General features: G+C 39.9%; 1 protein-coding gene across 5 annotated transcripts in view; it reads left to right on the top strand.

Annotated features, from left to right (window-relative positions):
- Window positions 1-13,549, top strand: part of enox2 (ecto-NOX disulfide-thiol exchanger 2) — a 147,756-nt gene that overhangs the window by 114,359 nt on the left and 19,848 nt on the right. For all 5 annotated transcript variants that reach the window (XM_029512632.1, XM_029512630.1, XM_029512629.1 and 2 more), the window contains 4 exons: window positions 5,536-5,742; window positions 8,463-8,696; window positions 9,961-10,173; window positions 13,067-13,173. In XM_029512632.1, the coding sequence (XP_029368492.1) occupies window positions 5,536-5,742; window positions 8,463-8,696; window positions 9,961-10,173; window positions 13,067-13,173 (761 nt within the window). The remainder of the gene's footprint in view (window positions 1-5,535; window positions 5,743-8,462; window positions 8,697-9,960; window positions 10,174-13,066; window positions 13,174-13,549) is intronic.

Below are 13,549 nucleotides of genomic sequence, written 5' to 3'. Positions count from 1 at the left end.
GTATGCAACTGCAAAATAGATGTTGTGGTTAATATGTGTGAGTCAGACCTACGGACAATTTAGTGTCAACAATTAACTAAACATGCACGTCTTTGGAAGGATGGGAATTAACCGGAGACCCCAGAGGAAACCCACACAGGCACGGGGAGAACATGCAAACTCAACACAGAAAGGCCCAGGCCAGGAACCAAACCCGCAACCTTCTTGTTGTTGGACAACAGTGCTAACTAATGCTACTAACTTCTACTCTGCTGCTTTCCTGCTCTCTCCCAGTTACTCTTAATTTGCCCTTTAGAGCCCATCTCTCTGCCTGCCACCTGTTAATCTGCTAGCCAAGTTTATTTGAGTAGGCAGAGAGCTGAAGAAAACTATCTAGGCTTGATTCTGCTCATGAAAGTCAACTGTGTAAGCTGTCAACATGGGTGAGTTTTGCCCCCAGAGAATTCCTCAGCGTGGTGGACTGTGACCCTCTGAGTTGTTCCCGGGAGCATTTCCCAAGTCAAGTTGATCGCCACTGAGGTAAAGCTAAATGCTGTAGGAATTGGTGTGTCTGGCAGGGCTGTGGCTTATCAATAAATCTAATTTTCATGGACAGACTCTCTATGCTTTGTAGAGGTAAAGAGAGTTTCAACCACGGGTACCTCTGGAATACATTTCTGCATGGTGTCAGGAATGCTCTCTTGACTTGATTCGACTGTGACGTCCAGCCTGTATTGTGGTGAGAGCAACTTCAAATCTGGCTTGGTTTGGGAGCAAATGTCACAAATGAAGGCCTTCACAAATCAGGTTTAAGGGAAACGTTACTGATCTTGTCTGTTTTCGGGTCCTGGATGACCACCATATAGGCCAGGCAAAGTCTTTTATGGCTCCCAAGTGATGTGCATGTCTGTCTCTAGTTCTCCTGCTTCAGTTTTGATTTATAAATATCTATGTTTTTTAACTGTCTATTACCACTCTGAAAATGTTATAGAAATACTGAGAGTAAAAAATCTGATGTAGCATGGCAGTGAAGGATGTTTTATTCTTTTACTGAATATTGTTTGTAAGAAGGGAGATAAACTTTAAGACAAAGCTCTTCATTTACTAATTGAGCCAAACCCAACCCAGGAATCACAAGCGGTAGCAGTTTTTGGGTCGTGACTGGAAGACTGAGATAGCAGATTTAAGTGGCTTCAATGAGTTTCCTTTGTTGGTGTCTGAGTTCAACTTGAGGAATGTGATGTAAGACTTCTATATCCACAAAGAGCTCACATGAGAACTGCGGCTCTCTTACACTGGAAGAAGCCAGTTATGGTGCTCAGCATGCTTCCTGAACGCCTGCCCTGTGGAGGGATTCTGGTCATTTCCAACTGAAAGAAAACTCAGAATTGACTGATAAAAGGCTGTAGTGTCTGAAATCCCCCATAAACTGATCACAAATAGTAATAGAAAAGATCCTCTCCAGGGAACAAAAGGACATGGCTGGAGAGGACACTGAAGATAGGCATGGAAACCTCTGCAGACAATCCAACCTGGACCTGCAGAAACTGGTTGAAAATTGATTGCTGCAAAGAATATCTTGCTGCTCTTTCTCAGGGCAACAAAGCCGATAAAATCGCCTCTCTCAATTTGTGCACAGATACCTGCCAGATAAAAATTCTTTAGAATTTACTGGAAATGAGCACTTCATGAAGTAATTGGTCACAACGCATTCTTACATATAAAAAGGTTGACAAGGCCTCTCACACCGAAGGATTCAGAAGTAGTCGTTCAGGGTTATTGCTGAGGATCACTGCAGCATATGTCTCAATGAGGGGTGTCACTCTGAGGATGATTGGAGTGATTGGGATATAGGAAGAGAGGATGATGATTGAGAGGCATGGTTATCTAAGACCTTTTACTGTCAGCACTGTCTTTGGATACAAAAATGAAAACAATGAAAAATCTATGCATTGTGTTCACAGTCAGCAGCTGAAGATTATTTTAATGTATTCATAAATGTAATGTGTATTTTCTAGTCAAGCGATGAATTGTTTGCTCTACAGACTGTATAGCAACATGCAGCCTACATTAAGTTTCTGTGTACAATGAAATTCACAGCTTATATTATTGTTTTTCTGTGTTTGCCCAAATCAGTGGCCTTTAAAATAAAAATACCATCATGTGTTCTTTTGTTAGATCAATGGTTAAAGCTGAAAAAAAGTCTACATTGGTAGGAAAGTGGGGAGAGAATACTGTTACATTATATTTGCTTGAAAAAGACTCACAATGTCACCATTGTTGCAGATCAAAAGCTTTTCTCGTTGCATCTTTATCCTTCTTCTTCAGTCAAACCTTCTCTATTCAGTTTGACCTCTCGTTCACCTACTTCCCTGTCTATTCTCCGCACTCACACATCTATTGCAGGAATGGTGTAATATCTTTCTCTTTTTTTTTCTCTCAATGATTTGCAAAGACTGTCTTACTCTTTGACACTTCTGAAAGGCAGAAAGATATTTCATAATTACCTTTAAGGGATAGATGGAAAATACATATTTGAAATAACTACTGGTGTAACACTGTTACTATGCACACAAATGTGTTTGAATGCAGAGAAATGTGTGATTGGTGGAAGTGCATTTCTTTTTTAAATGAAAATATGTTGGGGGGGTTTTTAATTGATTTATTGTGGATAAGTTATTTTTTTCTAATTCAAATATCCTTTTTATCTTTTGATTAACTTGAATAGTTTTAATAGATAGCTGTTTAGATAATATAAAAGTAAATGATAAAAGAAAAAGAATAAAGCAGTCATCCAGGACACCAATAGACACAGATGGGCCATCATCGGGTTAGAATGAGCTAATAAAGCAGTCTGTCCCTGTGATAAATCTTTGTGAATACAGGTTAATGCTTATTATTTGTTTGTGTGTGTTTACTAGTGTGTGTGTAAATGTAGTTTATTTTCTGAATAACGGTCCTCAGAGGTTGGAGCCTCCTTCTTGTTGCACCCCCTCCAACTATAAAAAGGTGCTTAGCCCTGTCCAGGTGATGGATGGTGATGACTTGTGTTAGAGAAACAGACCAGTGGGTGGCCGCTCCGACAGCAGACCTGTGGGACAGGTTAGAGTGAGAATCAGCCAGCGTGTTACCGCAACCTCCATATTTGTCCGAAGTAACATGCCAAAATAAAAGCACATCAAACAGGCAGCTAAAGATGTTTAACATATAAAAATACAGTAAAGGCAGTACTAATTTCCCAAGATTTTAAATGTAAATAAGTATGTTGTGGAATAGAAATGACGTCTTCAATTTTGTTGTCATTTTGAGGTAGTTTGTTGTATGAACATGTTTGTTGTTTTGTTTTTTTTTTTCTTTCAAATATTGACTGTGGTTATATCCAAAGCAGTTGGGCAAAATATTCTAACCTAAATTCATTACAGTTCTCAGTCTGCTGTCATCCTGTTGTGTCTTCCTCTTCATTCAGGGGCCTTTTTTTTCTGCTGCAGACCTTTTATTGACCTGCATCCCCTTTTTCTTAAATTTCTCTTCCTGCATTTTAAAAGTTATATCCATGAAGTAATGCTTTCATTGATACTCACAAGCTCGCTCACTCACACATAACATATTCAGCATTTAGACAAATGTTATTTTTTTAACTCTCTGGCATCCACACGTAATGAGCAATCTGCAAAATCTGCTCCCTCCATCATCACTCCGCCGGACTCTGCCATGTGCTTATTTTATTTGCATAAAAATCCAGTCACTCAGACTGTTGTCAAAGGCTTTCACATATTGTATCAAATCATGTATTTATTGTAATTCAATCACGAAATCGTGAATAGCTTACTCTCCACACTCTGATGAGGTAAAACAGTAGATGAAAGGAGATAAAAAAAAACAAAAAACAGACACATAAAAACGACTACAAAGAGACGCAACGTCACCATAGGATGACCCCAAAGAGACGCCAACAATGCAAAATGGCCATAAAGAGATTTTAAAAACCCCTCAAAGGACCACAAAGAGACAGTCTTAAAATGTTCAGATGAGTGTATCTAGGAGCCTATTGTCTTGGAAGCTGACCATAGCATTTATTTGCCAACTATATATTAAACCGAAGAAACACTCAAAGAAACTATTTCAAATGTGCAGTTTAGTATTGCTCATAACAGATTTAATCCCATTCAAGTTATCAAACCAATCCCTTACTATTATCTTTTTAGGAGCACATCAGCAGAATGTGAATAAAAGCATAAAGCAGCCATCTTGCTTAGAAATGTCATTTAGTTTAGTTGTTTGTATCCTGATCTCATTCTGTTTCACCACTCAGCTGTTGTGCTGCAGGAGAAGGTTGGAACGAACGCAGCAGAGTTCACAGCGCAGCCATCGAATTTTCAAATAATCAGTCGCTTTATTTGGATGCAAAAGACAGATGGTTATGTAGAAGTAAAACTCTCCAGACGTTATTAGCAAATATATCAAAAGTTTTGGTGCAACCACTATCACTGCACCAAACAAATGCTTCGTCTTCAAGCCCTTTTTTCTGATCATACGTGAAGACCTAAAGACATCCAGAGTTCTTTCCTGAGTGTGGATCACTAAAGCTGTCCTGATGCACCTCTGATACCAAACCAAGGTCAACCCCAGGTGTTTTCACCGTCAGGGTCTGTGGTGGTCATGGTGAGGCCTTTCTCCTACACACCCGGAAACACATCATGCTCAGCGTTCTACTGATTAGCTCGTTCACTCCTCATCAACCCCACTAATCATATTTATCCTTAATAAGAAACCTGATCTATTGGAGATAAGATCAGTCGACATTCATCTGTTTTGAATAAGTGATTTCCACAGTGCAGGAGACCTTCCACATGAGAGGATTCGCAATCACTTTGTAGCCAAAAGGATTTCATTTTCATGCACGGAATCGTTGGATATTAGCATTTATCTAACAAAAAATGATCATAGCATATTGCTGCAAGTTATCATTATTCATGCATTAAGCTTTATAATTTTTTAGGTCACAAGTGCTATGTTTTAAATACGAGTTAATTGAATTTTGTAGCATCAAGCTGCAGAATGTGGTGTGTCTTTGATCGTATTATAGAGAGAATTGGTTTGACCCGGCCTCATTCTTCTCCCCTTGAATATAGAGTCTGACCTTAGGGTCTTTGTGGGATTTATTTTTTTTATATATTGTTTCTGTATATTATGACATTTCTTTTGGATGAGAACAGCAATGCATCTCCTTGTTGCAGTTTGTGGAGATCCACTTTCACATTTATTTTTGAGTCAAAACAAAAGTCATCAAATCAGATCCGCTCCTCAGTTCAGCAGGAATGGCCTATAATCAAAACAGTATGTTCTTGCCAGTAGATTTATTTTCTTCAGATTTTTTAAAAAGAATGATTATTCTCAAACCAGGCTTAGATGTCCTTGTTCAGCTGTGTGCATTGTGTGGACTTAAGCTTTGTTATCATTATAGAAATGCAAGTGTTTGCCTTTTCATCTTTAAATACATTTTCTCCAAGCCCGCTCTTAATATCATCTCTCCTTTGCTCCATGACATCTGCTTAGATCTCCCTCCTCCGGCCACAAGAGAGCGGCCTCCAGGGTGTAAGACTGTGTTTGTCGGGGGTCTGCCAGAGAACGCCAACGAGCAGCTGATCATGGAGGTCTTCGGACAGTGCGGTGACATCACTGCCATACGCAAGAGTAAAAAGAACTTCTGCCATATCCGATTTGCTGAGGAGTTCACTGTTGACAAGGCTCTCTTCCTGTCAGGTAAGCTCCAAACTTTGAGTCTCATTCATTGTGTCAGCTGCTTTTTTGTGTGGTATTTAAGTGTACTGTGTTAAAGTTTTACTTTGACAAAGTCCAGCAAGTAAAGTGGGCATCAGCAAACAAAGCCCTATTTAATTTCCCCAGAGACACCGTAATGTGACTTATAACTGGAGAACTGAAAATGGTCGTGAAATTACTGTGCGAGAGAAGATCTGCTTGTTGAAAAAGTTTGAGGCATTACCTTTCACCTTCCTGGGTAAATTTTGGATGATCATGCTGTGGCAGATCAAATGTTTTAATTCCTCTCCATAACAACAGCAGCGGTGGCTCGTGGGCATTGTTTTATCTCCACCTCCGAAACCTACAAAAAAGAAATTTGGTTTTTCAGAAGTAAGTTTAAATTAGTGAATTAAAAGTGTCTATGGTACCACCAAGGGTCATTAAATTATTCAGAATATTCCAGTGTTTTGATGTGAAACAGTTCAAGAAAAGAGCATTTTTAATGGGAATTCAGAGGAGGGGAAAATGGGGAAAACAGAACCAGCGGCTTCTCCAACAAATGTTGTGTAAACTATAACCAAAGACAATATGTACAGTCATAGTTGTTGAAAACAGTCAGATCCTCAAGCTAAAAGAGATAGAAATGGCTGTTGAATCTAAAAAGTAGCACCTTATCTGATGGAAGCATATTGTTTCTTATCTTAATTTTCACAGAAGTGTTCAGAGCCCAGATGTCTTAAATCTCTCTGTGCAGGCCCCATATTCCTACTTTAAAAGCCAAGCCAGTCATATCCGGCCAACAATTGAATCGAACGCAGCTGGCCTTAGGACTTATGTTTGTCATTATCTGCTTTAATTAGCATTTCTGTTTGTTCATTAATGTGCTTGTCATTTCGTCTGCCTCTGTTCTCAGGGTGAGATGTGCAGAGGTTCACGTAGTAGCTGGATGACAGAGCTGTGTTGTCTACCCTCATGCACATGCACACACTCATACCCCCTGTAAACCCGCGACCCAGCATGGCACACTGAGAGCTTCACACATGAAATATTGACGTAGTAGTGGATTGGGAGCCTGAAGCAGAGTCCCCCAAACCTGTGCATGTTTTTGTTTTTGTTTTTGTTTTTTTCTGTGTGCTGGGATCTGCTACAGCCTCCCTTCTTCTCTAATGAGAACATCATTACTCTATTCAGCAAGAGCACACAATCACATCTGCACACAAACAGACACTGAACACTGTCTGATCATTTCAGCCAAATTAAATCAAAAAGGGCAAGATTTCACTTCAGAACACAACAAGTCATCAGAGGAAACTCAGAGGAGGAAAGAGTGGGTATAAGAGGGTAGTGGTTAGCAGCAGAGGGGATAATGAGGGAGTTTGTGGTCTTCCAGTGCCACTAGAGAAGTAATTACACTCCCAAAGTTTTTCTGATGTATTGATTAAAGGATACATGACTTCTTAACCAACAACACAACTACAGCAACAGTACAAAATTCTTCAAGTGGTCCAACAAGCTGAATGTGGATTGTTGAGGACCGAGGGAGAGGGGATGGACAGGTTGACTCCAATGAAAGAGCAGTCATTTTTCTCTGTTATCTGTGAAACTGCTCCAAATAAAAATGGAAGATTGAAAGAAACCCTACACACTTGAGCTCTTTGGGTTATCTATTCTGTCTCATGCTGCCATTTTGCTATGTTGCTATTCAGTTGGATCAAATTTATACCACCAGGCTTGCTTTTCCTTTGTATTAAAAAAAATGTTTGTTTGTTTGTTTGTTTGTTTTTTTTCAATTCTGTGAGAAATGTTGTATATTTAACCAAGTCACTGAGCAGAGCATAAAAATGATGGTTAAGTTGAAGGGAAGGAGAGGAGAGGTGTCAAAATTAGAAGCATTCTGGCATTGCAGTTCTGTCGTGGACCAAGGTGGAAACCACATGGCCTTGACTTCCTCGTGACACCATCTTCCCTCCGTCTCTCTCTTTTTTGTTGCTCTCTGCTCTGAAATATTAAACAACAGGACTACAACTCTGCACGCTCTGTGAGCATGAAACACAGTTTCAAAGTGCAGTTGGAGCAGATGGGACTGTCATTAATTTAGCAGGATTAAGCTCCCGCAGACACACCAAAGTATTGATTGCATTCAAATTTGACCTGATGATTAGGCCTAATTAACAGTTATAGATCACAAAAAAGATTGGATTTCATCCTGAGGCAGACATCACATTACTCAATGTTTCAAATTCAGTCCCTCTAATAGTGTCATAAGTCTCTCATGTCCCTACCAGACTCTCTTGCTGCGTGCATATCCACCTGCTTACTGACACTACACTAAACAGCCAAAGTGCCAATCATAGATTGCTCTGCCTGAGTTCAGGTACTCCTGTCAGTACAGTTATAGGGAGTACACTGTGTATGTCAACCAAACAGGGCCATTATGCACTTGACTGTAGAGGTCATCATTTCTGTTAGGTAGGTAACATTCATGTTATTGTCCACTTGACCATTATGAGTACACCATCAGGGAGCAAGTGCGGCAGAAAAGTGAGACACACTTCAAGTGGAACGAAATTTCCTCCAAATTAGAAAGACAGATCAAGTCACTCAAGTTGTTAAGGTCTCCCATTATATTTGCTTATCCCTTTCTTCTCCCTCCTTCAATTGGTTTTAAGACTTTCATTTTGTGTTTTGTTTTTTTTTTTCCCCCCCTTTTGTCTGCCAAGGTTATCGTATCCGTTTGGGCTCCAGCACAGACAAAAAAGACACTGGTCGTCTTCACGTGGACTTTGCCCAGGCCAGAGATGACCTCTATGAGTGGGAGTGTCGCCAGCGAATGTTGGCCAGGGAGGAGAGGCACAGGCGCAAGATGGAGGAGGATCGCCTCCGGCCGCCCTCCCCCCCTCCCATCGTCCATTACTCAGAGCACGAGTGCAGCCAACTGGGAGACAAGATCAAAGGTTGGTTGATATGGCAAAGTGAAACATGAATAGTGGTACTGCATGCTTGATGCCAAAGCACAAACTGAGACAGAGAAGAAAGAAGTCAAACTTTGATGCACAGATTTTGTTTATTCATCCCGAGGGTGTTTAAAAGCACTCATTAACAACGTAGGAGATAAGAGAGAAGATCAGATGTGAATGTGTGGGAACTACATGGGGGTTCCCAGTGGAGGTCATGGCATTATAGGAACAAACAATTCTTCGATGTTCTAACAGATTCAGTGGATATGTTTTCCAATGACATTACACAGAGGACATCAGTTTACTCTCCCCTCAGCACATCCTTGTTGCATTTCTTGTCCTTTGTCCTCTGTCTCTCTCTACCTATCACGCCTATTTTCTCCACCCTACTTTACTTTTCATCTTTTTTCAGCATTCTGTGGACTTTCCTGCACAATAAACTTGTTTCTCTAAAGAGCAGTGAGACTTTCAGGCCGCCGTCACAGTTTCTCACTAACAAAATGGCTGTGACTTTTGCCATCTGTGCTCATCTTTTTCAGCTGTTCCTTTCTTGGGTCTGGATGTAAGGACCTAACACAGTGTCATTTTAGCCAAAGATTTGTCTCTGATCATTGTGGGCTACTGTGAAACTCGAATTCTGGTTATTTGCTGCAGATTTAGGTTATTCTTTTCTATCCAGAGGAAAAAAGGAACCTTTTTCAGAGTCAGTAATATTCCATTACTACAAAACCAGTTACTAATTTTGATTCCAGTCACCTCACAGTGAAACATTTCACCCAAACCAGCACTGAAATGGTTGCAGTGCTTCCTTGCTTTTTTTCCTTAATGTTATGGAAATGTCATTAGGATACACAATAGGAAAGGTATTTCAAAGTGTATATCCATTCATTGAGAAGAAAACCTTTTTTTTTTTTTTTTTTTTTTTTTTGGGGGGTTCTTGTTTTTTCTTCTTTCATTCAGTATCACAGCTTGCTCTTTGTTCCTTCATGCTTCTTCTCTTAATTGTTGTTTTTCATTTTTTGATGTCACTGTGTTCACATTAAATCTCATTTTACATTTTTACTGGTCACTCATAAGCCAAATATATATATATATGCATGCCTTTTACATATTTGGCTTACTTAAATTTATAGTTGTTTTCAGCACATCAGCTATTGCTTGCATCACCATAAGTGTCCTCGGACTGAACGGGAAGTACTTTATTTTACTTACCCATATGGAATCTGACTCTGCTTTCTCCATCTGATCACTTCTTTGCTAGATGATGGTAAGTTTCCTGAAGCAGTACGCGTGCTCCTGACCTGGTTGGAGCGAGGTGAAGTCAACCGCAGGAATGCCAACAACTTCTATTCCATGATCCAGTCCTCCAACAGCCACATTCGACGACTGATGAGTGAGAAGAGTCAGCATGAGAAGGAAATGGAGGAGGCCAAAGAAAAGTTCAAGACTGCACTTGCAGGGATACTGGCTCAATGTGAGTCTTACATTGATCACACATATATATAATATACACTGTAAATAATCTTAGAAGGGGTCCAAAGATGAAGTGGAAGATCATACTAAAAGGATAAGTTAACCACTAACATACTCCATTTCATACAGTGTCTGTGGAGAAGGGTGTGTTATGGATGAGTCCATTCCTTTCCTGGCAGAGTTCCTGGTTCAGTGTAAATATCCCTATTTTAGGACCATACACACCGCATTAAGATATCATAGGTAACGGTGCATTATACAGTTTGGCAAAGGTAAAACTGTGTCGGCAGTACTGGGATCTACTGAAAAGTAAGTAATATACTGTCTGCAGCTGTCCATTAAGTCTCACGATGCGCAGAGCATGGGTGAACAGTATTGTAAATATCCAAGCAATCGGTTTTGTGTATTTTTATTTTTATTTTTATTTTTTATTTTTTGGTGGTGGGGGGGGGGGGGTCATCTTGTTTGGTGCTTATTTGTTTTTTGGTGCACTTCTTAAAGGTAAGTTTGATATCTTTCCTAAGCACGTTATCCTTCATATCACTTTAAAACGCTGGGAATTCACTGATGGCCCCCTGGCATTTCATTGTTTCCAAATTCTAAAATATCTTAAACTTGTACGTATAAACATTTTGGTTCAATGCTGAACAGAAGATTGGAGGTAAATATTATTCAGTTTGCCTTCAGATGAATATAGTAGGTAGTTCAATACATTTATTGCACGAATACAACAGATGCATGCCAATTCATTGAAGTTGATTCAAGGCCAAAAGCAAATTACACTGCTCCCACAGAGCGCACCTTCGGCATCTTTCATATTTATACATGCTGAAGATAAACAGGATAAATGTGGGTTGAGTGTTTGTATTGTATAAGCCACAGAGAGAGACAGTGGCAGATTTGCTGTCCTTGCCATCATGTATCATTTCAGCCTGTATGTTTGTGAAGAGTCTTTGTCCAGGTCAGGGTATCTCTAAGAGATTTGCAGCTAAAGGCCGCTAAAGACACTACACTTAGAAGTGAAGAAGTCTTTCAGATAACAGATGGAGCATCAACTCAGACAGATCCAGTTGCTGCTTTTGTGTAGCTCTTACAGAGTCCAGTCCCTACAAATACTGTCCTACTTTGTCTTCCTCTTGGTGGATTACTGTTCACATCTATGATAAGACAGAGAGAAGGTTTTACCTGGGAGCACCTCTCTGTCCATACCAACTACATTCAGCTCATATGGTTGTCTAGTTTTATGTATAAATGAAAATGTCACATCAAAGCCCCCCAAAAAACACACAAGAAATATTCTTATTTAATCCCTAGTAGCAGATGGTTTATAATTTTATGTGCTCTGGTTTTCAGATATTAGTGTATGAATCCAATGCTGCTCACCACCTCACAGCAGGAATTAATTGTGTGTGTTAAAAACATAAAGAGATACACTCAGAAGAATCAGAAGCATTTTGCCTCTTTAGAAAAAAAGTCTTCTCCACCTTGCTGAAAAGTTTCCATTTGGCCTCTTGAATGTCAGCTGACAGTCCTGCAGGTCTGTATTGTTCCCTTGTTCTCTGCCTTCACCATCAATGTGTGCCATCACATTACCGAGTGCTGGGAAGAAACTATTGATCCCTGTAGTGTTCTATCTCTCCTGTTCAGGACACACACACACACACACACACACACACACCCTTGGCTGGTGGTCCTATTGACTGGCCCCTCTGCTATACATTAGGACCTCTTGGATAGACAGACCACTCATACATTCCACCATGACCACCCACATGACAAGATATAGATAGTTGAGAGGGGAATGACTGTGTCAATACACTCCAGCTAAGAATGAACATGTGACTCAGACCAAGTGTCATCATCCACATCACATAGTGGGCCAGTGGAAACCCGTTAGTGTAAAGGTGTGATCCTAATAAAACACACTGACCCCCAAAAAAAAGGCTTGTTCTGCACAGTCCAGTGGGTCATTTTGTTACATGTTTGCTGGAGATATAATTTTCAGGGCTTAAAGCTGACAATGGTTATTTTTCTAAAAGAGTTTGAAAAGCTGCGTCAGGAAACTAACTGCTACTTCAATAAGCTGTCCCTGATTTCATTTTTGGCTGCTTCCAGTTGCACAGCCAAATTTCCCTTGTTAGATGAATATTAAACAAGACTTGAAGAGTGTTTACCACTTTCACAGACTTGTTAAACAAGAAATTATCCCAACAAATGTGCCATAAAATTCGACCAAGGCTCTATATGATTAATATCATTAGATATTTAATTGTGCATAAAGGCTAGATGAATGTGACTAATTAAAAAGTATTTGGATTGATGAAGTTCATGAAAATTATCCTGAGAAGGACATGATTATTTCTTCCAAACAATTGTAATTGGTTCTATAAGTCATCGAGACACTCAAAACCAAACATCTCAACCTCATGACGACACTTAAGTTAAATGTCAGAGGAACATTTAAGTCATTAATGTTCATCCCATACACTGGTCCTGAAATATAAGTTATAAATCATAACTGCAGCATCAGCCAGGCTGGACAACATCAAGTAGGAGCTACAGTGTTGGAGGGTTTTATTAATTCCGTATCAACTAGTGTATCATATATAATTTACGTGTTTTGGAAGAATGGATGGTTTAATGAAGTCGAGTTTTGCGTGTGGGAACTACATGACTAACTATCCACAACATGATGCACTGGCATCATTTGGTAAGTAGATCACACGCTTGCACACACATATAAGAACATGTGCACACACACGCACACACACACATTTCTTTACATCATTAGTTGACTCCACTTTCTCACTCCTCTGCTCCTTCCCACCTGCCCTCTGTCTTTCTCTCTCTCTGTCTCTGGATGATCTCTGGTCCTTCCCTGCATCCCGCCACAGTTGAACAGATTGTGTCTGTATTCCAAGCTGCCTCCAAACAAAAGGCATGGGACCATTTCTCCAAAGCTCAACGCAAGAACTTGGACATGTGGCACAAACAAGCAGAGGTTGGTACACTTTGATTCATTTCTGTTGTTCATCTGATTTATGGGAAATTAGATTTGATCCCACTTTGTTTTGCGCCTGTGTCATTTTTAAGTTTTTTTTTTTTTTTTTTATTATCATTATTATTTTTCAATTGGTAGTTTACATCAGGGCTACCTTATGACTCAAATTAGTATCAAGAAAAGAAAATAGTAGGGAGAAATCAGAAGTGAACACAGCAGACTCCTTGTTACAGTAAGTACGTTGACTGAGGACAGCATACAAATGCCTACTCACTCCAACCAGTATTAGATCCAGACACTCCCAGGCCCAAACCTCTGCCCCGTCCTCCTCCCCTCCTTTCACCGCTCCCCTCAGTCGTGAAGGGATTCAAGATGA

This window comes from Echeneis naucrates, chromosome 10 (assembly GCF_900963305.1).
Source record: "Echeneis naucrates chromosome 10, fEcheNa1.1, whole genome shotgun sequence".
Lineage (NCBI taxonomy): Eukaryota > Metazoa > Chordata > Actinopteri > Carangiformes > Echeneidae > Echeneis > Echeneis naucrates.
Note: the sequence above shows the minus strand (reverse complement) of the source record. Positions and strands in the feature narration are given on the sequence as shown.